Consider the following 17,162-nt stretch of genomic DNA (forward strand, 5'->3'; position numbering starts at 1 on the left):
ACCCTGGTTACCACCCTCTTGCTAGCTGCTAACAACAAGACACAAGCTGAGGTGAGCGGCTGTTCCTCGCTTTTTTTATTAACTTTACCGAAGCTTTCACACAGTTAGTTTCACTATTAAATATTTAAAGTGTTAAATCAACGCTCCGTGAACTCTTCATGTTGTTTAACTAGCCTCCTGGCTTGTCCTGGGAAGAGGCTGTAGCTTCTCTAGCTAACGTTAGCTACCAGCAGACAGTTAATGGGGGACAAAGCTGATGAAGTTAGAAACCTTCCTAAAGTGAAAGTACAAATAAATAGACCCAATAAAAGAACAACATTCCCCTTTCTGCTCGAGTCAATGTGAGTAAGTACCTGCTTTTAAATATACTTAAAAGTACTTGAGTGTAGGCTGTTGATTTAGTGCATCATTAACTGTGTCCACTGTGGATTGTAAGAACAGTAGAGACTCACATTAATGAAGACCGCTGCAGATGAAGCTACTGAAAACACTTGAATTGTCACGTTAATTAATGGCTGAGTCTCGGGCCTCTTCTGAATCCAGAAGTGTCTAATGTTACTGCTCCTATTGTAGAACTGCTTGAATTACCCTCTCGTTATTGATTACTTTAAGAAATATAAGTTAAGATGTTAAATAGTGCATTTTTAAAATGTAGCAGAGGAAAAAGTAAAGATATTTGCTGATGTAGAGGATTAAACGACTTAAGTACAGATGCATGAAATGTACTTTGTTGCATCCCACCACTGCTGCCAACCAACCACATTCCTGCTGTACATTTCTGTATATTTATAGTTTTACCACTTGGCAGAGGAGATCCTTATATATACGTATATATCCTTCAAATTTGACGTTTCTCCAAACTAAATGCAGTATTTCAGTAAATGCACCATATGTTCCCTCTTTATTTCACTGTATTTAACTTTACTGTCTGTTCCCTCATGGTAAGACGGCCATTTGTATGCAGTCCCCGGATGAAAGCCAGCTCTGGTGCCGTGGCCCGTCTCTGTGGAGCCTGATCTCTGAACATGTTCCTGGGTCGGAATTGTCAAAGATCCGCATGGCACTGGGCCACTTCCTGGTTGACATGTACACAGAAGTGCACACTGAGGTGAGAGATTTTTTTTTTTAACAACTGCAGTGTTTTTTATTTCTCCTGCCAGTCGACAGCTCGGTAGCGCTTGGCTTTTAAGGCTGTAACATTTCTCTTTGGCAGATTCATCATTCATGTTTTTTCACACTTTATCCCTTCAAAGACTCCAGACGCTGGGTCTGTTTCGAGTAGGATTGCTGCAGAATACCACCACAACATCTGCAAGAATTTCCACTTGAGACGGTTCCATCAAAAAATTTGCTCAGCTAAGCATTCCTGGCCAGATAGCTCAAGAAGCGTCGTTTAGGGTTTTGTAAGGAGGTTAGTTTGGCTGCATACGCTCATTTATTACAATGACCAGACTCCCCAATAAAAGTGAAATGTGGGTTAACTGGCGTGGTGCCGCAGCGAAGTTCAAGTGGGAGCCAGGCAGACATCAATATTTACGCAAGGCCAAGTAAACTATTTGCCCCCAAAAAGCCCCTAGTACTCAGCTCTGGCTAAGTGACCTCACTCTAGACACATGCACTCTCAATAAGAGACAAAAGTACATGGCTAAGGTGGAGGGGCACACATCTCACTAAAAAGGCCAAGTCGAGGTAAAGACTGAGAGAAGAGAGAAGTATTTTTAGAGATGGCTTTTTAATATATAGCTATGTCAGAAAATATGTTCATCACAAGTTCCAACAGCCCTGAGTCATGTCCTCAAACTGTCTTCTTTTTCTCACATGGTGCATAAACCCCACATTTTGACACCGATCTCTCTTTCATGTCTGCCAACCTCTCTCTTCTGTAGATATTATCAACTCTCCCCCCGCAGTGCACCAACAGGCCAGAAAAAAAACACACTCAGTCTGTCTCAGCTCTCAAACTCTTCCATGTACACACTGACCACATGTTGTTTCAGTGGCAGTTAACGTGTAAAGGCCACATGTGGCAACTACAGAACAGAAAGTCTGCTTTTCACACAGAAACATGCAAGATTCCCTCAAATTCATATACACACTGCCCTGTACATATATCCTCAGGGCTCAATCAGGTGCAAGTCGCAATTAAATAATCACATTTTAGGTCAAATTTACATCACAAAACAGCATCTAGAGCAGAATTCAAAGGAGCATCAAAGAAACAAATCACAGAATAATTCAACTCATATACAGTATAGACACTCTCTTCTACAATGACACACAGAGAGAGAGAGAGAAAGAGAGAGAGGCCCACTAAGCTTAATGAGTCAGGGGGTCGGTATAACAGGGTTAAAGAGGCTAATCCTCAACTGTTGATAAGACTGTTAGCACATAACACGTATCAAGTGTGTGTGCATGTGTGTAACAGTTAGATAGATGGAGGGAGTGTGCATCAGCATGTGTGTGTGTATGTTCTTGTACAGGGATCTTTGTGAGGACCACTTTGAGCCTGCAACTTGAGGACATAATGGCTGCTCCTCACTTTCAATGGGATCTTTAAGGGTCAAGATTTGCTTATAGGGCTAAGGTTAGAATAAGGACTATAGGTTAGAGTAAGGGAGACATTATCCCATAAGATGTCTTCACTCAGATGTAAGTACAAGGTATAATTCACCTACAGCTGTGTATGCAGCATGTGAGTGTTTAGACCCTAGATGGAAAGAAAGTTTTAGCGTTTTGAGACATTTCCAGGGAAAAGTGAATACTCTCACAAAGCACTTTATCAGATATCCTGGCTAGTTCCTCCTTCTGCTCTCGAAATAGCCTCAGTTCTTAGTGGCATGAATTCAGGAAGCTGTTGGAAATGTTCCGTTGAGATGCTATCTCATGTTGATGTGATTAAATCACATCCTCTCTGCAGATTTGTCAGATGCACATCCATGCTGCCAATCCAGGCTGCTCAGCCACATCCCTGTGCTAATGGATTCAGATCTGGTGCTCACTGGGTGTTTTTTAGTTTTTTGGCACTATTCTCTAAAGACTTTTTTGCATGAAAATCCCAACAGATCAGCAGTATCAGAAAATACTGAGAAAAGTCCAACTAACTGAGATCACATTTTTCCATCCATCCATTTTCTTTTCCTCATCTGAGGTCCAGTATATATTTAATCCCTCCAGCGAGTTCTAGGTTTACCTTGGGGCTCCCTCCCAGTTGGGCATGTCCGGAAAATCCCCTATGGAAGGAGGTATCATGATAAGGTACACGGACCAACCCCCACTTTCCCTTACAAAAGAAGCAACAACTCCTCTTCGACCTTTCTTCAAATGTCCGAACTCCTCACCCTCTAGCTAAGGCTGAGCCCACTGTCCTACTGAGAAACCCACTTCGGTTGCTTGAATCTTAAAGCCTGTGACCACAGGGGAGGGTTGGCACATATATTGATTGGTAGATGAAAAGCTTTGCCTTAAGGTTCTTCTCCTTCTTCACCACTATGGTCCAGTACAACAACCGCTGCACTGATCCTTCTGTCTATCACCAGCTCCATCTTCCCCTCACCTGTTAAAAAGACCCTGAAACTCCTTCACTTGGACAGAGCAATCCACCGTTCTTTGGCAGAGAACCATAGCCTCAAACTTAGGAGTGGTGGTTCCGCTCCAATGTGGTCAGGAGGAGTTCTGCCCCACTTTAATGTTTGATGCGGACGTTTAATGAAGCTCCTGACCTGTATCTGCATGAGTGTGTAGATACATGATGAGTGTGTACATGATTCGCTGATTGGGTAATTGTATGAATAAGCAGTTGTTCAGGTGCTCTTAATACAGTGGTGGGTGAGTGAACATTTACTGTGGGGTGAACCATTGCCCTCTCTCTCTCTCTCTCTCTTTTTTCCCTGTCCTTGTCTATCTATCCCAGTTCCTCCTTTTCTCTCCTTTTTTTCCTCTCCCCTGTCCCATGTAATGAAATCCAGCCCTCAGTAAGCCACTGTGAAAAGTAATATTGGATTTGCATGCTACTCCTTCATTCCTTGGCACGGCCATTCCTCTCTCCATCAAGGTCACCATTGTCTCCGGCGGTGAGATCAAAAGGAATATTTGCCTCTCTTCTCAAGTCTGCCCACGGGGGCCATGCTCCCGTACCTGCCCCTAAACTCTTCCTCTCTCCACCGAATGAAAATGAGCTGTTTTGGGTAAATGTTCTCTAAAACTCAATTTAAATGATTTAGAGTAGTAGCTCTCGGTAGTTTTTTTTCTCTCTAACTGACAGGTTTCAACAGTGTTCCCTTAAAATAGCTCCTGGATGAGATCAACGGTATCACAGCAGCGGGGGGATTCAGGAACAACTCGTTAGCTAGTGGGGCCCCGAATCCTGAAACATAAACACCTCGACACCCAGAGACAGACGCAGGAGAACCGTGTGAGTGAAAAGGGGTGTGTGTGTGTGTGTGTGTGTGTGTGTGTGTGTGTGTGTGTGTGTGTGTGTGTGTGTGTGTGTGTGTGTGTGTGTGTGTGTGTGTGTGTGTGTGTGTGTGTGTGTGTGTGTGTGTGTGTGTGTGTGTGTGTGTGTGTGTGTGTGTGTGTAGTGGTGGGTTCCGTGTCCTCCAGTGTATTTCTTTCAAGTGGTGTTTTAAAACTTGACAGAATTGATTGACAGGCAACAGGTATTGAATCCTTCATTTTCACAAAGATATTTCACATTTTCTCTTTTATGAAACATTTTATTTTATTTTTATTTCCTTAGGCATTATGATGAAATATGGTTAAGTTGTTCTACATTAAAGGTGTGTGTTCGGATGCAGAATACAAACTGCAAAGTCCGGTCCTGGGCACTCAGCCCTTCTCCCAGCTTAGCAGGAAGTCACGCATAAAGACTAACTTTTTCACTCTTTTCCTGCAAATCCTTCATCTGCAGTAATCCGAGTAAAAATACACAGAGTGAAAAACGGCATGGTCCTGCAGCACACGAGACTTTGTCTGGTGAAAAGGCCCACCACAAAATGACTGTGCTCAGCCACATGTAGTTAGTGTTCCTCGCTTGCAGACATAATATAGTGTGAAAGCAGTTTTACAATGTGTGACACCGTTTTCAGAAAGTTTAAAAAGTTGTATTGTGTCCCGTTCCAAGAACACTGTGTTCACAACAGTTCACAGTAAACAGGGTCAAGGAAACGGTGACGAAAAAGCTCTGACTTTTGAAATTTAGTAAGAGAAAATTAAGATAAAAATTGAGAAAAGGTTTTTCATAAGAAAATTTAAATATACAATATACCTTCCATGTAACACATTTAGAAGCTTAGCCTCTTTTTAGTAATTTTGTAATTACACTACAGGGAAATGTTGTTGTCCACTCGCTGCAATGCTTCTTTTTGAGTCATAAGGTTTTTATTATTTTTAAAATCATATGTCAGGTGTTTGTGTAAAACCTCTGGTCGTCCTCACTAACTGTGGTACTTCTTGAAGGCGGAGATTTGGTACAAGATGTGGCAGGAGAGCCAGCGAGGCGGAGGCCACGGCAGCAGGGCAGGGGCCCCGCTCCCACGTCAGCAGGGCTCCCCCCTGGCTGACCCCCCTGCCGTCAAAGAGCTGGTGAGGGCTGAGGTCAAGATGTTACTACAGATGCTCAGAGAAAGAGCCGGCAGGGGGGGAAGGTAGGTGTACGTTCTCCCACACTTAAATCTACTGTACATCATGAGTCAAGTGTACGGAAATGTTATTTATTATTTTTTCCTTTGGACATATTCTCCAAAAACATAATGGGTTAAATGAATTTGTACTTGTAGGGCAGTACTACTAAATCCAGTGATGATAACAGTAGGAATTTTATGTAAATTAGAAGAAACCCACTACATCCTTCCTGCAAGTTTTGTAGAAATCCATCCAGTAGAAGAGTAATCTTGCTTAAAAACAAACCAACCAAGAAACAAACAGACGGGGATGAAAGCCTTGGGAGTTATATTTATACTGGAAATATATTTATGCTGGGAAAATGGTACAGACACTGTGACAGATGACAAAGAGTATTGTCTTTAAAGTACAGCCGTAGCTTTATTATACTCCACATGTCCCCAGTTTTACAGCACAGCATAAAACATTCATATTACGAGACAATCATTTATTTCTCAGCCATGAATTGAGCTTTATGAAGTCTGACAAAATGGCAGGAATTGGGCTTTTATTTACTTTTTATAGTTGAATTCAGATGGAAATTTTGATACGTACTTTTTTAAGGCAGTTTAGGTCCAGATGTACAAAACAGCCGTTAAAGTCAACTTTTGCTTGATCTATTTCTCTAACATTCAATAAGCGGAATTTCTCTCTTGGTCTAATTTGTCAGTGTGAGAGACTTTTCTAAAACTGGATCGCAAGCACTTATTTATGTCTTTTTCACAAGCAATGCGACGGGACCGGGCAAGTAGGTTAAGACCCTGCTCTCACACTCTCTGTCATTTTTGCCTGAACAAAGAGAGCCATAAAATACTATATTGTGTTCCCTTGTCAGTAACAAATGGGATGGGAAAACAGTGGAACAAAAGGGTTTTTTTTGCGTAGAAATGCTGCAAACTAATTTGGGAACTGTGGAACAATAAGACAATTATAGGAGGGAGACATCCATGCATTCCACGCCAACAAATACTAGATTTCAGAGCTTGATTGGATTAAAGGCGTGTTTAAACCTTACATCTGGGAAGCTTGGTACTTTGGGTGTCGCTTTTATGAAGAAGTTGTCCGCGAGGTATAAGAAGTGTGGTAATAAAACTTTCTAATTGCTGCAGCTAATCACACAACTCAGATCAGAGATGAGCTTGTAGCAATTTCTAATTTAATGACTTGTGTTAAAATATCCTGAAGAATGTCGTAAAAACTTTTGGCAGGATAATATCAGTTAGTAAAACTGCCTTTCCTAACACACCCTCACATTACAGTTTAATAGCCTAAACGATGTGTCACAATGTGTATGTGTGAGTGTGTGTGTGTGTGAGTGTGTGCAGTCGTGTGAGCTGGTAACTATCCCAGCAACTGGCTCGCTGCTGCCAGGAATGTTGCCCCATGACACCTCTCTGGTTTCACTGAGGCCTTTTATGAAAAGCACAGATGGACTGTTCTCCGTTTTTGTGACAAACCATTTATTGCCTGTCAATTTGTCGCCTTCCTTTTTATTGTGATTTTGTCTGTGTCCATATATGTTGTGGTTTTAAGCTGAAGGCAGCAGGAGACTCTTCGGTGATGTGGGGTTTTGTCTTTGTGTGTGTGTGTGTTAACAGGTTTGTGCCAGGTTGACTTAAAAAATTCAATGACCTGTCTATTGTCCCAGTGGGATCATTTGTATTTAAGACAACAGTGTCCACACAAATCTCAGCTGAATACAAAATATGGACAATACATCGAATATAAAGACATTAAATAACATAAAGGTCATCATGATCCGTGAGATATTCTCTGAGAAATTAATGAAAATTTTGTAAAACAACCGATACAATGTTAAAAATAAGTGAAAATGAAATAGGTTCTTTCCTGACTCCGTATTCATTTGCGTAATCCTGCAAACTCGCAGACGGACAGACGGACAGACAAACAAACGCAGATTAAAACCTTGGTGTAGGTAACAAACGCTGAAATATTCCCTCATTTTAATCTCCTGCACAATTAGAAGAATTTTGGAATTTAAACCGTAACACTGGTGCTTGTTGTGGCAGCTCTGTTGAGAGGGACAGCAGCACGGACGGATGTTTAAGTTGACAATCAAGTCACCATGAGGCCACTGAGGCACCATGACTTATTAAAGTGCCACTGAGCAAGACACGGACCGAAGCCGGATTCGCTCACACATCACAAGTCACTTTTGTAAAGTGCTGCGGCTCGGATGTAAATGGATTATAATAAGGACCATTCAGAGGGAGAAATGTAGCCCTTTGTTACTGGCTGCATGGGAACAACGCCAGAAAAGTATTGGTGCCACACAAGGCAGCGGCAGCACAAATCGCTTTTGCTCTTTGAAGTTGGCTTTAGTATACTTGTTGATTTTGACGCATGGTACTTTGTGTGTGTGTTGTGTGTGTGTGTGTGTGTGGTGTGTGTGTGTGTGTGTGTGTGTGTGTGTGTGTAACTGTGTGTTTCCGGCCTTTGATCGTACGATTAATTAGGCTAAGTCCCACGTGCATATCGGGGCTAAAACTGTTCACACTTTAATCGCACTTTCACTTAATATTGCTCCTCAACTAACTTTGTCTCTCCTTTTATTTAAATTTATTATTATGCGTTCTCATTTATTATGGAAATTTGAGAAAGTATTTCCAAAGCATCAGCAGAGAAATGCAACAACACTGAACTGGATTTGCAGCAAAGACCTAATGCAACTCATCTGTGTGAGTTCACATAAACAGGAGCAGCCGAGTGTCGAGGAGGACGACACTAGTTCTCATCCCCACACCAGATTTCTCCTGTGATTTGAATCATTTGTCTGAGGGTGTGGGTGTGTACCTTGTAAAAGTCAACTGATTTATCTTATTGGCCTCCTCCTGTGTGGCCCTGATGCCCCAGCCATCCACCCACACCTTAATGTCATTGTCTGAGCAGCCGGAGAGAAGGCATTTTCCCTCAGTCAAAGGCTATAAAATGAAGCAGAACTGACCAGACTGCAGCTGCCTGCACCAGGAGTTGGTTTCTTTTTCTCCCATCATCAGAGATCATTCTGAAAATTCATGTCTTTGCTTTTTACCCATGGAATCTTTTAAATACACATGTTGAATAGCTTTTATTCACCTTAAAGCACCAACAGATCAACCTGCATAGAGCAACACTGTGACTTCTTTTCAGACTCGGTTCAGCTACTCAATTAAGTGCTTTACAAGTGAAAGACAAGCTGATAAAAAGACAAAACTACAGACTATTGCACATGAAAAATAGAGATCATAAACGTGAAATAATGAAACCAATAACATTGATGTACGGCAATAAAAATAGATTTAAATAATCTAAAGTAAAACATCAAGTTTCAAGATGTTAACACTCTCAGGTCATGCACATTCTTCAGCACACCAAGAAAGAGCAGATAAAGTAAACTGATTGAGGTTTCATCTCTGTCTGTGCTGTTGTTGCTATAGAGACGGCGAGGAGCTCCTATTTCGGTACAAACCTGAGACTGTAAACTACGCCCTTGGTCACCTTGACAGACGTTACAGGGACTGTATGAGCCCCGGAGATACTGAGAACGGAAGCAGGTTTGTAACACTGGTTGAAAAGATTTTACTGATGTGATACAGTGCTTCTCATCGTGTAGAAAATCTCTTTAAATCACCTCCTCTCCCTCAGACCCAGCTCCTGCTGTTCAGTCCAGTCCAACGCTGAAGACGAGATCGAGGCAGTGAGAGACAAGCTGAACGTCATTGACATTGACCAAGTGGTGGACCGCCTCAGGTAAGTAGCACACAGCAGTGGTTCCAAAACACTTTGGCTTCACTTTTATGGGAGCTATCATGCCGTCCATCTTCATATACACTCTATGGTCCCAACCTATAGGTTAGGAACCACTGGCATAGAGGGTCCAGCCATGACGCAGCAATTATCACATATGTAAATGATTTGATTTGTAACACTAATGAGAAGACTCACATCACTTGTGTTGACTGTATCTTTTTCTTTGTGGAATGAGTTTTCCTCCATTACACTCCATCCCTCCTTCCCTTCCTCTATGTCCCTTTCTTTGAGGCCCACGGGGCAGCGCAGTCGCTGGGGCTACCTTGGAAGGGAGCCTCTCTCTCTCTCTCTCTCTCTCTCTCTCTCTCTCTCTCTCTCTCTCCCCTCCTCTCTGTCTCTCACTCTCTTTCTCTTTCTCTCTCGACCATTTCCTGAGGAACCAGAACAAAAGGCCCCATTGTCAGAAAATGGATCCCAGACAGGACGAGAGCGAGCAGATTCTTTTTTCATTTAAAAGTAGTGAATAAAGTCTATGGTTATGTAACCAGAGACAGGGGAAATTGGGGAGAGAGGGAGGAAAAAGAAAGATAGGACACTGTTTCCTCAGAACCGTAAGAAAACCACAGAGACTTTACTCTGGACAGACGTCAGGTCTGTGCCTTTCTGCTTATATATATACAGCCATTACATTTCATATGCTACTCATAAAATTGCCCATGTTCATAAAATAAGTATAATAAATTTGTTTAATAAATGTTAAGTTGTCTTAATAATTTAAGTCCTGGTTGAGTTTGTGACACCTTTCGCAAATGTGGTGTAATAATGCAGGACAGAAAATATTGTTATTGTCGTATTGTGTTACCTCATTCAGTGATGGATAGTGCTTTAGTGTTTGTGACACTGAAACACATAGTTTCCACTTTGACGCAGTTTTTAATTTTGGCCTCAGCTCTTTATTTAATGAAAAGCAACTGTGCTGATGATAAATGTCAACACTATTTTCTTTCTATCTATGTCTCTGTGTGTCTGTGTAGGTCTGTGCTAATGGAGGAATGTGAAGTGTTGAAGAGACTGGTGCAGGATTTGAAGGTAAGACGAACATGATGGGAAACAAATTCATCTTTATCTTTCAGCCGCCAGAATAATAAGTGATCCAAATTCTAAAAGTATTTATAGGAAACCAGGCTGCAGTCAAAGAACTGACTGATGTGCTGTTGTTAGACGATTTATTTCAGAATTACAACCTTGAAAGGATCCTGATTTATGAAGCTATTCTTGACCTTGTAATTCTACAGCCTATTCATATTACACTATATGTACATTATGATCATTCTTCAGACATCTCTGAGTCCCTTGCAATTGCACTCTGTGAAATTTACTAGAATGTAACAGCACACTTTTAGGATTTGTACAATGTTTATCCAGTTTTATTAGATTGATGCAATTTGTTAAATGGTTAATTTATACATAAATATAAAATCATTACTGAGTGTCCTACAGAATTTATTCAGTCTGTGGCAGTAGTGCGGTTGCACCTGATCGCAAACACCTTTCATTCTCATGTGCAACAAAGCCTGAGTGACAGGCAACAGACCAGAGACCAGAAGTTGTGGTGAGAGATCTGCATTGAATGCCACTGGCAGCTACACACACAGCTGCAGCTGAAACTGAGGTGTGGCCGTCTGCGTGGACGGTAAAAAGTTTATGAACAGTAGTGCAAGTGTGCGAGAAGGAGAGACCAAGTGAGCATGAGGCAAATAGTGCAGCAGACTGATCTTACAAGGAGAGTGTACATTTTTGGGGTTCGTTATGAAACTGTGGCACGCCAAATTAGAATATGGCGGGTCGCCACAGTCTACATTCCTAATGGGATACACTGACTGTATTACTATGGTGATTATTTCCATTAAAGATGTATTGATTTCCTCAACCAGGGGCACTCCTTTCCACAAATTAAAACTTTAAACTCTAAAGTTTGAATCACTCCTTGGACTCCCACAGGTAGCTCTTTTAAATCTCTATTACCACTGAAATACTACCAAGGTATCCATTTACACACACACACACACACACACACACACACACACACACTCACACACTCACACACTCACACACTCAACACACACACACACACACACATAAACACAAAGACAAACTTGCACAAGCACACTTGAGGCCTGCAAGGGCTCAGTCTAAAAGCTTGTTTTTCCATCTGTCTGGCCAAGAGCTTTGCAGTGCTGAGTAAGGTCAGTCTCCTTCCAGTCACTTAAATGGGTTACTGCATACATATACATACATGTAGACACACACATAGACGAAGACACACCCATGCATGCGTGCCTACAATCTGGTTACACTGTCATGCGTGTTTGGCATTATGAAAGAAACAGGGAGGGAGATAGTTCCAGGCCAGATGTCAGACTTTTCTGCAGAGCAGATGTGAAGTGGGGAGTTCTCCCACATGTGTGTGACTGTCTGGAAGTATTACATTGCCACTTTGTCTGCAAACAAAATAAAGCGGAAAAATGGGAATTAGCACATGGAGGAAAAATGACCTGTCAATAACCCGATAAAGTCAGTTTGTCAGGTGTTTATGCAGAAAATCTTCAAATGTTAAATAAAAAATGGCAGCGATGTGAAGATGAACCAAGAAGCACAGATGATGTTGGTAGAACACGTCATCAGGAATTTTTACCATAAGCAAAATAATAATAATTTAATAAAATTCTAATTCTAAAACTTCTTATTGCTGAGACGATGATACAGGAATTGGAAGCTGTAGAGGAGCTAGTGAGCTTTAAAGTAGTGGTTTGCAATTCGCACTTTTCTCACCTTTTTTCTTTTTCTGCTGCAAAAGACAAGTCAAACAAGAGGCATTCTCGTTCTTACTGGATTTTTTGCTTTAGTTACCAAACAAAAATGTCTAAAATATTCCATTAGTCAGAGGAACCTGATTCAAATTCTGAGCGCGTGAACGTGTGGGAAGGAGAAAAGGAATTTGGTGTCTGGTCCAAACGTGAAGATTTTACACATGTGAAGAGCAAAGCAGGAAACTTTTCCAACTCAAATCTCAGAGCATGATTGTGAACATCTGTTTAGTATTTTTCAAGGCCTGTCACAATTAGCCGGATCTTTCTCGTTTTTTATTGTCTGTGCTGGTAATTAACTGGAAATGAGAAGGAAATGTGTTAAAGGTCTAAAATAATTCTGTCGGTGTTTGTCAGTGAGCTGTAAACAAGTTACCTGATTAATATGGAGATAAGTGCCGTGTCTGATGAGCGCCAGGAGCTTCTCATCCACCCCCATCGTGTTTGATCTGAGATTGCTATTGATGTTGTGTTATTGCATGAAGTTAAATTATCTCGTTTTTATTGCAGCTTTTCACTGGAGCATTGAACTACGATCAAATTGTCTTTTTAGTGCGTCACGTAGCAGCAACTGTTTCTAAAAACAACAGTGATGACTCATTGTTTCTTAGACAACAAGACTTGTTAAAACAAGTCTTAACAACTACGGCAGTTATAGACTGTTTATAGTGGCTATTGAATGTAAAACCATCTGTGGAAACAATTCAGAAAACCTGTACCGCCAAAGTTATGGTCGCCTTTTTGTTTTTACCTCTGTCCATTTATTTGTTGGTTGGTTTGTTTGTTTGTAAGAAAGATTACACAATAACAATTGAATGGATTTCCATGAAACTTGCTGGAAGGATACGATATGAGGAAGGGAAGAATCCATCCAATTTTGGCGCAGATCCGGAGTAAGGGGAGGATCCAGGAATTTTTTGCGAGATAGAGCGTTTTTAAAAATTTTCAGGGAATAATTCATGTGTCTCGATGAAAAAGAAAATCAGGCACATTTAGGGAACTGATATCTATGAGTGTGTGTTATTTAGTGCGGCTTGATTGAATTTAAAAGGACTGTTGGGCGTTGGCAGAGGTGTGGGCTCTATTGAGTGCCGTTGTAGTTCAATTGTGATATTCTTGCTTTCAGTTTTTTCTGTATTATTCCAACATTGTGATATCGTTTAGCTTTTGCTGGTCTAGAGACACTGCATCTCCCAGTTAACTTCCTTATACCAACCTGCACACCAGACGCCGCAGATGTTGACCTATAATTTTTGATAATCGAGCTGTTGCAACTTGCATAACCATGTGAGGAAACCAGCGTAGAGCAAGCACGTTCCCAGGATACAACAGAAAATGATCACCTAAGATGATGAAAAGATGGCCTCCTCCACCAGCAGCTGGTTTCAGATGGATTTTGTAGCAGGAGTGGCGATCCGTGTTCTTCTGTTTCTGGTTTTGCATGAGCTGAAGGGGGAGGTTCTGTGTGTACGCTGTGTCGTGGGCGGATTCTGGTTTTAGAATCTCATGTAAGAGAGAAATGACAGGAACATACAAGCTTTCCTAAAATATCAGCAAGTCAGTCAGTGCCTTGGCAATGGATTCAAACCCCACATGGACCACAAAGCCTATTTTCATTTTGTGTGTGTGTGTGTGTGTGTGTGTGTGTGTGTGTGTGTGTGTGTGTGTGTGTGTGTGTGTGTGTGTGTGTGTGTGTGTGTGTGTGTGTGTGTGTGTGTGTGTGTGTGTGTGTGTTTTACAGCTGTTTGGGATTTCAGTCACTTTGCTGTCAGAGACACCACACATACTTCAACTGCTGCTCTGAAAGACAGCACCAGGAGGTTTGGGTTTGAATCCCACCGGGAAAATAGACCAAAAATATGTATTTTATCTGTCAGTCTACAGGCCTGCGAGTGTGTGTGTGTGTGTGTGTGTGTGTGTGTGTGTGTGTGTGTGTGTGTGTGTGTGTGTGTGTGTGTGTGTGTGTGTGTGTGTGTGTGTGTGTGTGTGCACATGCTTGTGTGAGTTTGTTTGTGTAATGTATTATTCAGTCTGCGGTTGCTATAAAGACTCTCTATTAGCATTTATGCAAGTGTAAAATGAGGAGAGGAGGCTGGCAGTCATTCACAATCAACACACATGTGAGACTGACTTTACAATCAGGTCTTTGGTTTTGCAAGCGATGGACACACACACACACACACACACAGAGAGAGAGAGTGAGCTATGGTTTTCGTTGCCCTGGATGTAGATTTTTGAGGCCAAATTATGATGGAACACTGCTGCTCAATCGTTTAGTGGTCACACACACACACACACACACACACACACACACACACACACACACACACACACACACACACACACACACACACACACATTCCTTTCCTCTTTCTCCCACTGTTATTTTTATAATTTTTCCTTATACGCTATTTTAGTGTTTTCGCGAACATGTTTAAAACATTGACACCGTGCACTCCTGATTAACATTAAAATTTTTCTCTGTCCCTGTGTCTTGCAGAAAAATATTAAACAAAAGTTCAGGAGCAGAAGTGATTTTGAGAAATCCGATCCTTCACTCGCAGGTGAGTCCAGATAATGACATTTTGGTGTTTGCTGCCATCTGGTGGCACAGCAGTGTTTAACATGTTGATCAGCAAATAGATTTACAAATGTAAAATGAATGCTGATAGTTTTACCCACCGTCTTGCCATGCGTTCTCATATCTCATATCTGTTGTGGTTGTGTGTGTGCAGAGTTGAGAGAGTTGAGAGGTGAAATCCAAATGGACTTGGAGCTTTACCCCTCTTCACTTGCCACTTCATCGCCGGCCTCGCCCTCTCTCCCTGTGAAGGAACTGAAAACCAGGTTCAGGTTGGTAGGTTTGATAGTTCAGATCTTTTTAGGGGATGTTAAAATGATTCATAGACTCGTGGAGTAGCAGAGAAAAAGCAGTTAAAAAAAATTGAATACAACCTCAAACTTAATTCCAATTAAATAAAAAGGAAGGGAATTCATGCAGGCCAACCACAAAATGGACTGTAACCTAAAACAAAATTAGAATGAAAGCCTGGAAAAGGCCGGTTTCATCAGCCCAAACAAATGAATAAATCTAATTTCCAATCTGATTCCTCTCCTCCAGACGGTCAACAGGACGAAAGGCCTCTGATGAGACTCTACAAGCTTTCCACTCTGCATCAGTCCCAAGACCACATCCACCTGCTCCACTGTGCCAGCCCAGGCCCCCAGCCGGACCTCCTCCCACTAAGACTTCTGCGTCCAGGACTCATGGAAGCACATTAGCCTCCAATGTGTCAAGCAGGCCACCTATCTGCCTCAAACTCACGACTTCCAGGCCTGTGAACAGTCACTTCACCAGCGACGTGACAACAATTAAGAGCGACCACCACACCCATCTTTCTCCAGAGCAGCACAGTGCTGGTGTCCACTGCAGGCCCCCGAAAGCTGAGAGAAACTCCCCTGTGCATGAAGCCCAAATTTCATCCCATCGCAGCCTGAGCAGAGAAGATGATTTACCACAGAAGGAGAGGAAAAGCAGCTCAAGACACATCAGTGTTACCCCCTCACACATTCCAGCACTCAGCCCTGTAAGTGATGCAGGCAGTCACTACAACAGCAGGACTGACCAGGCTGGGTCAACATTGGGGAAATCAGAGACACCAAATGGGCAAAGGAAAAGTACCTGTGGGGGTGGTGTAGTGTCAGCAGATGATGAAGAGAGAAGGAAGAGGACTGCTGGGAGTTTTTATTCTTCAGTCATGTCTGAAACTGGGAGCCGTCCTTCAAGAAACGGTGACAGAAAGGGCAACAGTCGAATTGATAGATATAAAATCAGTAATCTTCAGAAGGGAATCACCCTTGGTAACCATAATTTGACAGCTCACTCCTCAAGTCATTCAGAAAGCAATTGTGAACAAGGACAGATCAAAGCAGCCATTCAGCCGGCGTCTGTACAGTTAGAGGGAAAAATCTTTACTTTCCCCAAAAGACCACTCGGAGGCGCCACAAGTCAACCGGCGGGTGTGGAGGAGACACAGACAGAGCCGGCTATCAACAGGTTTCACCAGCCAGCTCCTCCTTCAAGAGTGTCAACATGAAGTCAACATGCTCAATCGTTTTGAGCTACCTGTTTTTTTATTTTAGTTTTTCTATCAGACATGAATTGAAAACTTGTATTTAGGGCAAAGGGCACTGATTTCAGTTCTTGTAATTGTTGTGTCCAAGTATTTGATGGAAAAACATGTGTTGTTAAAACAGGGAAAAGTGCAAAAATATTGTTTCACAGGACATATTTGAATATTGAGAGAGTAGGAAAACTGCAGGTGTAGCTAACAATTTCGAGTTTTAGTTTTTATTGACACGTGTTGTTTTCGTACTTTGACATGTCCAAATGTCTTTTGTACCCACGACCTGTTATCAGTGCTTTATCAGAGGCAATTTTACTGAACGTGTTGACATAGATTATTACTGTGATAAATGTGTGAAATGTGGTGCAATAAAAATAAAACATTGATTAAATCAATTGAAAAAAAGACCATCATGGAGTCCTGCTTCAACATCGTTTATTCAGGTTTCACTGTCTTTTCTGAAGTCACGTACGGAGCATGTTTTAATAAAATGAAGTAAAATCTGCAGTGAATAGAATTATCTCTAAATTAAGCTTGAAGAATGTAGACAATCGGCCATGAACATAATTTTAAAAAGTGTTCATTTATCTATAGATAACAAGGCAGATTTGTTTATATTTGATTTGGGGTATGTATGAGTTTGTGTATATTTATATGAAGCTTAATTTACTGTTAAGATCAGAATTCACTTTATTCTAATAAATATGTAAAATTGTGCTTCAATATTCAGATAGAAAGCTTATTCATTTTAAAAGGACAT

General features: G+C 41.6%; 1 protein-coding gene across 1 annotated transcript; it reads left to right on the forward strand.

The window, feature by feature from the left end:
- Positions 1 to 955: 955 nt before the first annotated feature.
- Positions 956 to 16,812, forward strand: ccdc24 (coiled-coil domain containing 24). Its single transcript, XM_035170796.2, has 8 exons — positions 956 to 1,108; positions 5,455 to 5,642; positions 9,096 to 9,212; positions 9,304 to 9,408; positions 10,443 to 10,497; positions 14,776 to 14,839; positions 15,011 to 15,128; positions 15,397 to 16,812. The coding sequence occupies exons 1-8, from the start codon at positions 959 to 961 to the stop codon at positions 16,370 to 16,372; spliced, it is 1,773 nt and encodes a 590-aa protein (XP_035026687.2). The 5' UTR covers positions 956 to 958; the 3' UTR covers positions 16,373 to 16,812.
- Positions 16,813 to 17,162: the final 350 nt, after the last annotated feature.

This window comes from Hippoglossus stenolepis, chromosome 11, assembly GCF_022539355.2.
Source record: "Hippoglossus stenolepis isolate QCI-W04-F060 chromosome 11, HSTE1.2, whole genome shotgun sequence".
In the NCBI taxonomy this organism is placed as follows: domain Eukaryota; kingdom Metazoa; phylum Chordata; class Actinopteri; order Pleuronectiformes; family Pleuronectidae; genus Hippoglossus; species Hippoglossus stenolepis.

Bases quoted from the DNA above. Each gene is read 5' to 3' on its own strand.
- ccdc24 (XM_035170796.2), top strand. From the start codon at position 959: ATGCAGTCCCCGGATGAAAGCCAGCTCTGGTGCCGTGGCCCGTCTCTG. The intron at 9,213-9,303 runs GTTTGTAACACT...CCTCTCCCTCAG, and splicing joins GATACTGAGAACGGAAGCAG to ACCCAGCTCCTGCTGTTCAG. The intron at 10,498-14,775 runs GTAAGACGAACA...TGTGTCTTGCAG, and splicing joins GACTGGTGCAGGATTTGAAG to AAAAATATTAAACAAAAGTT.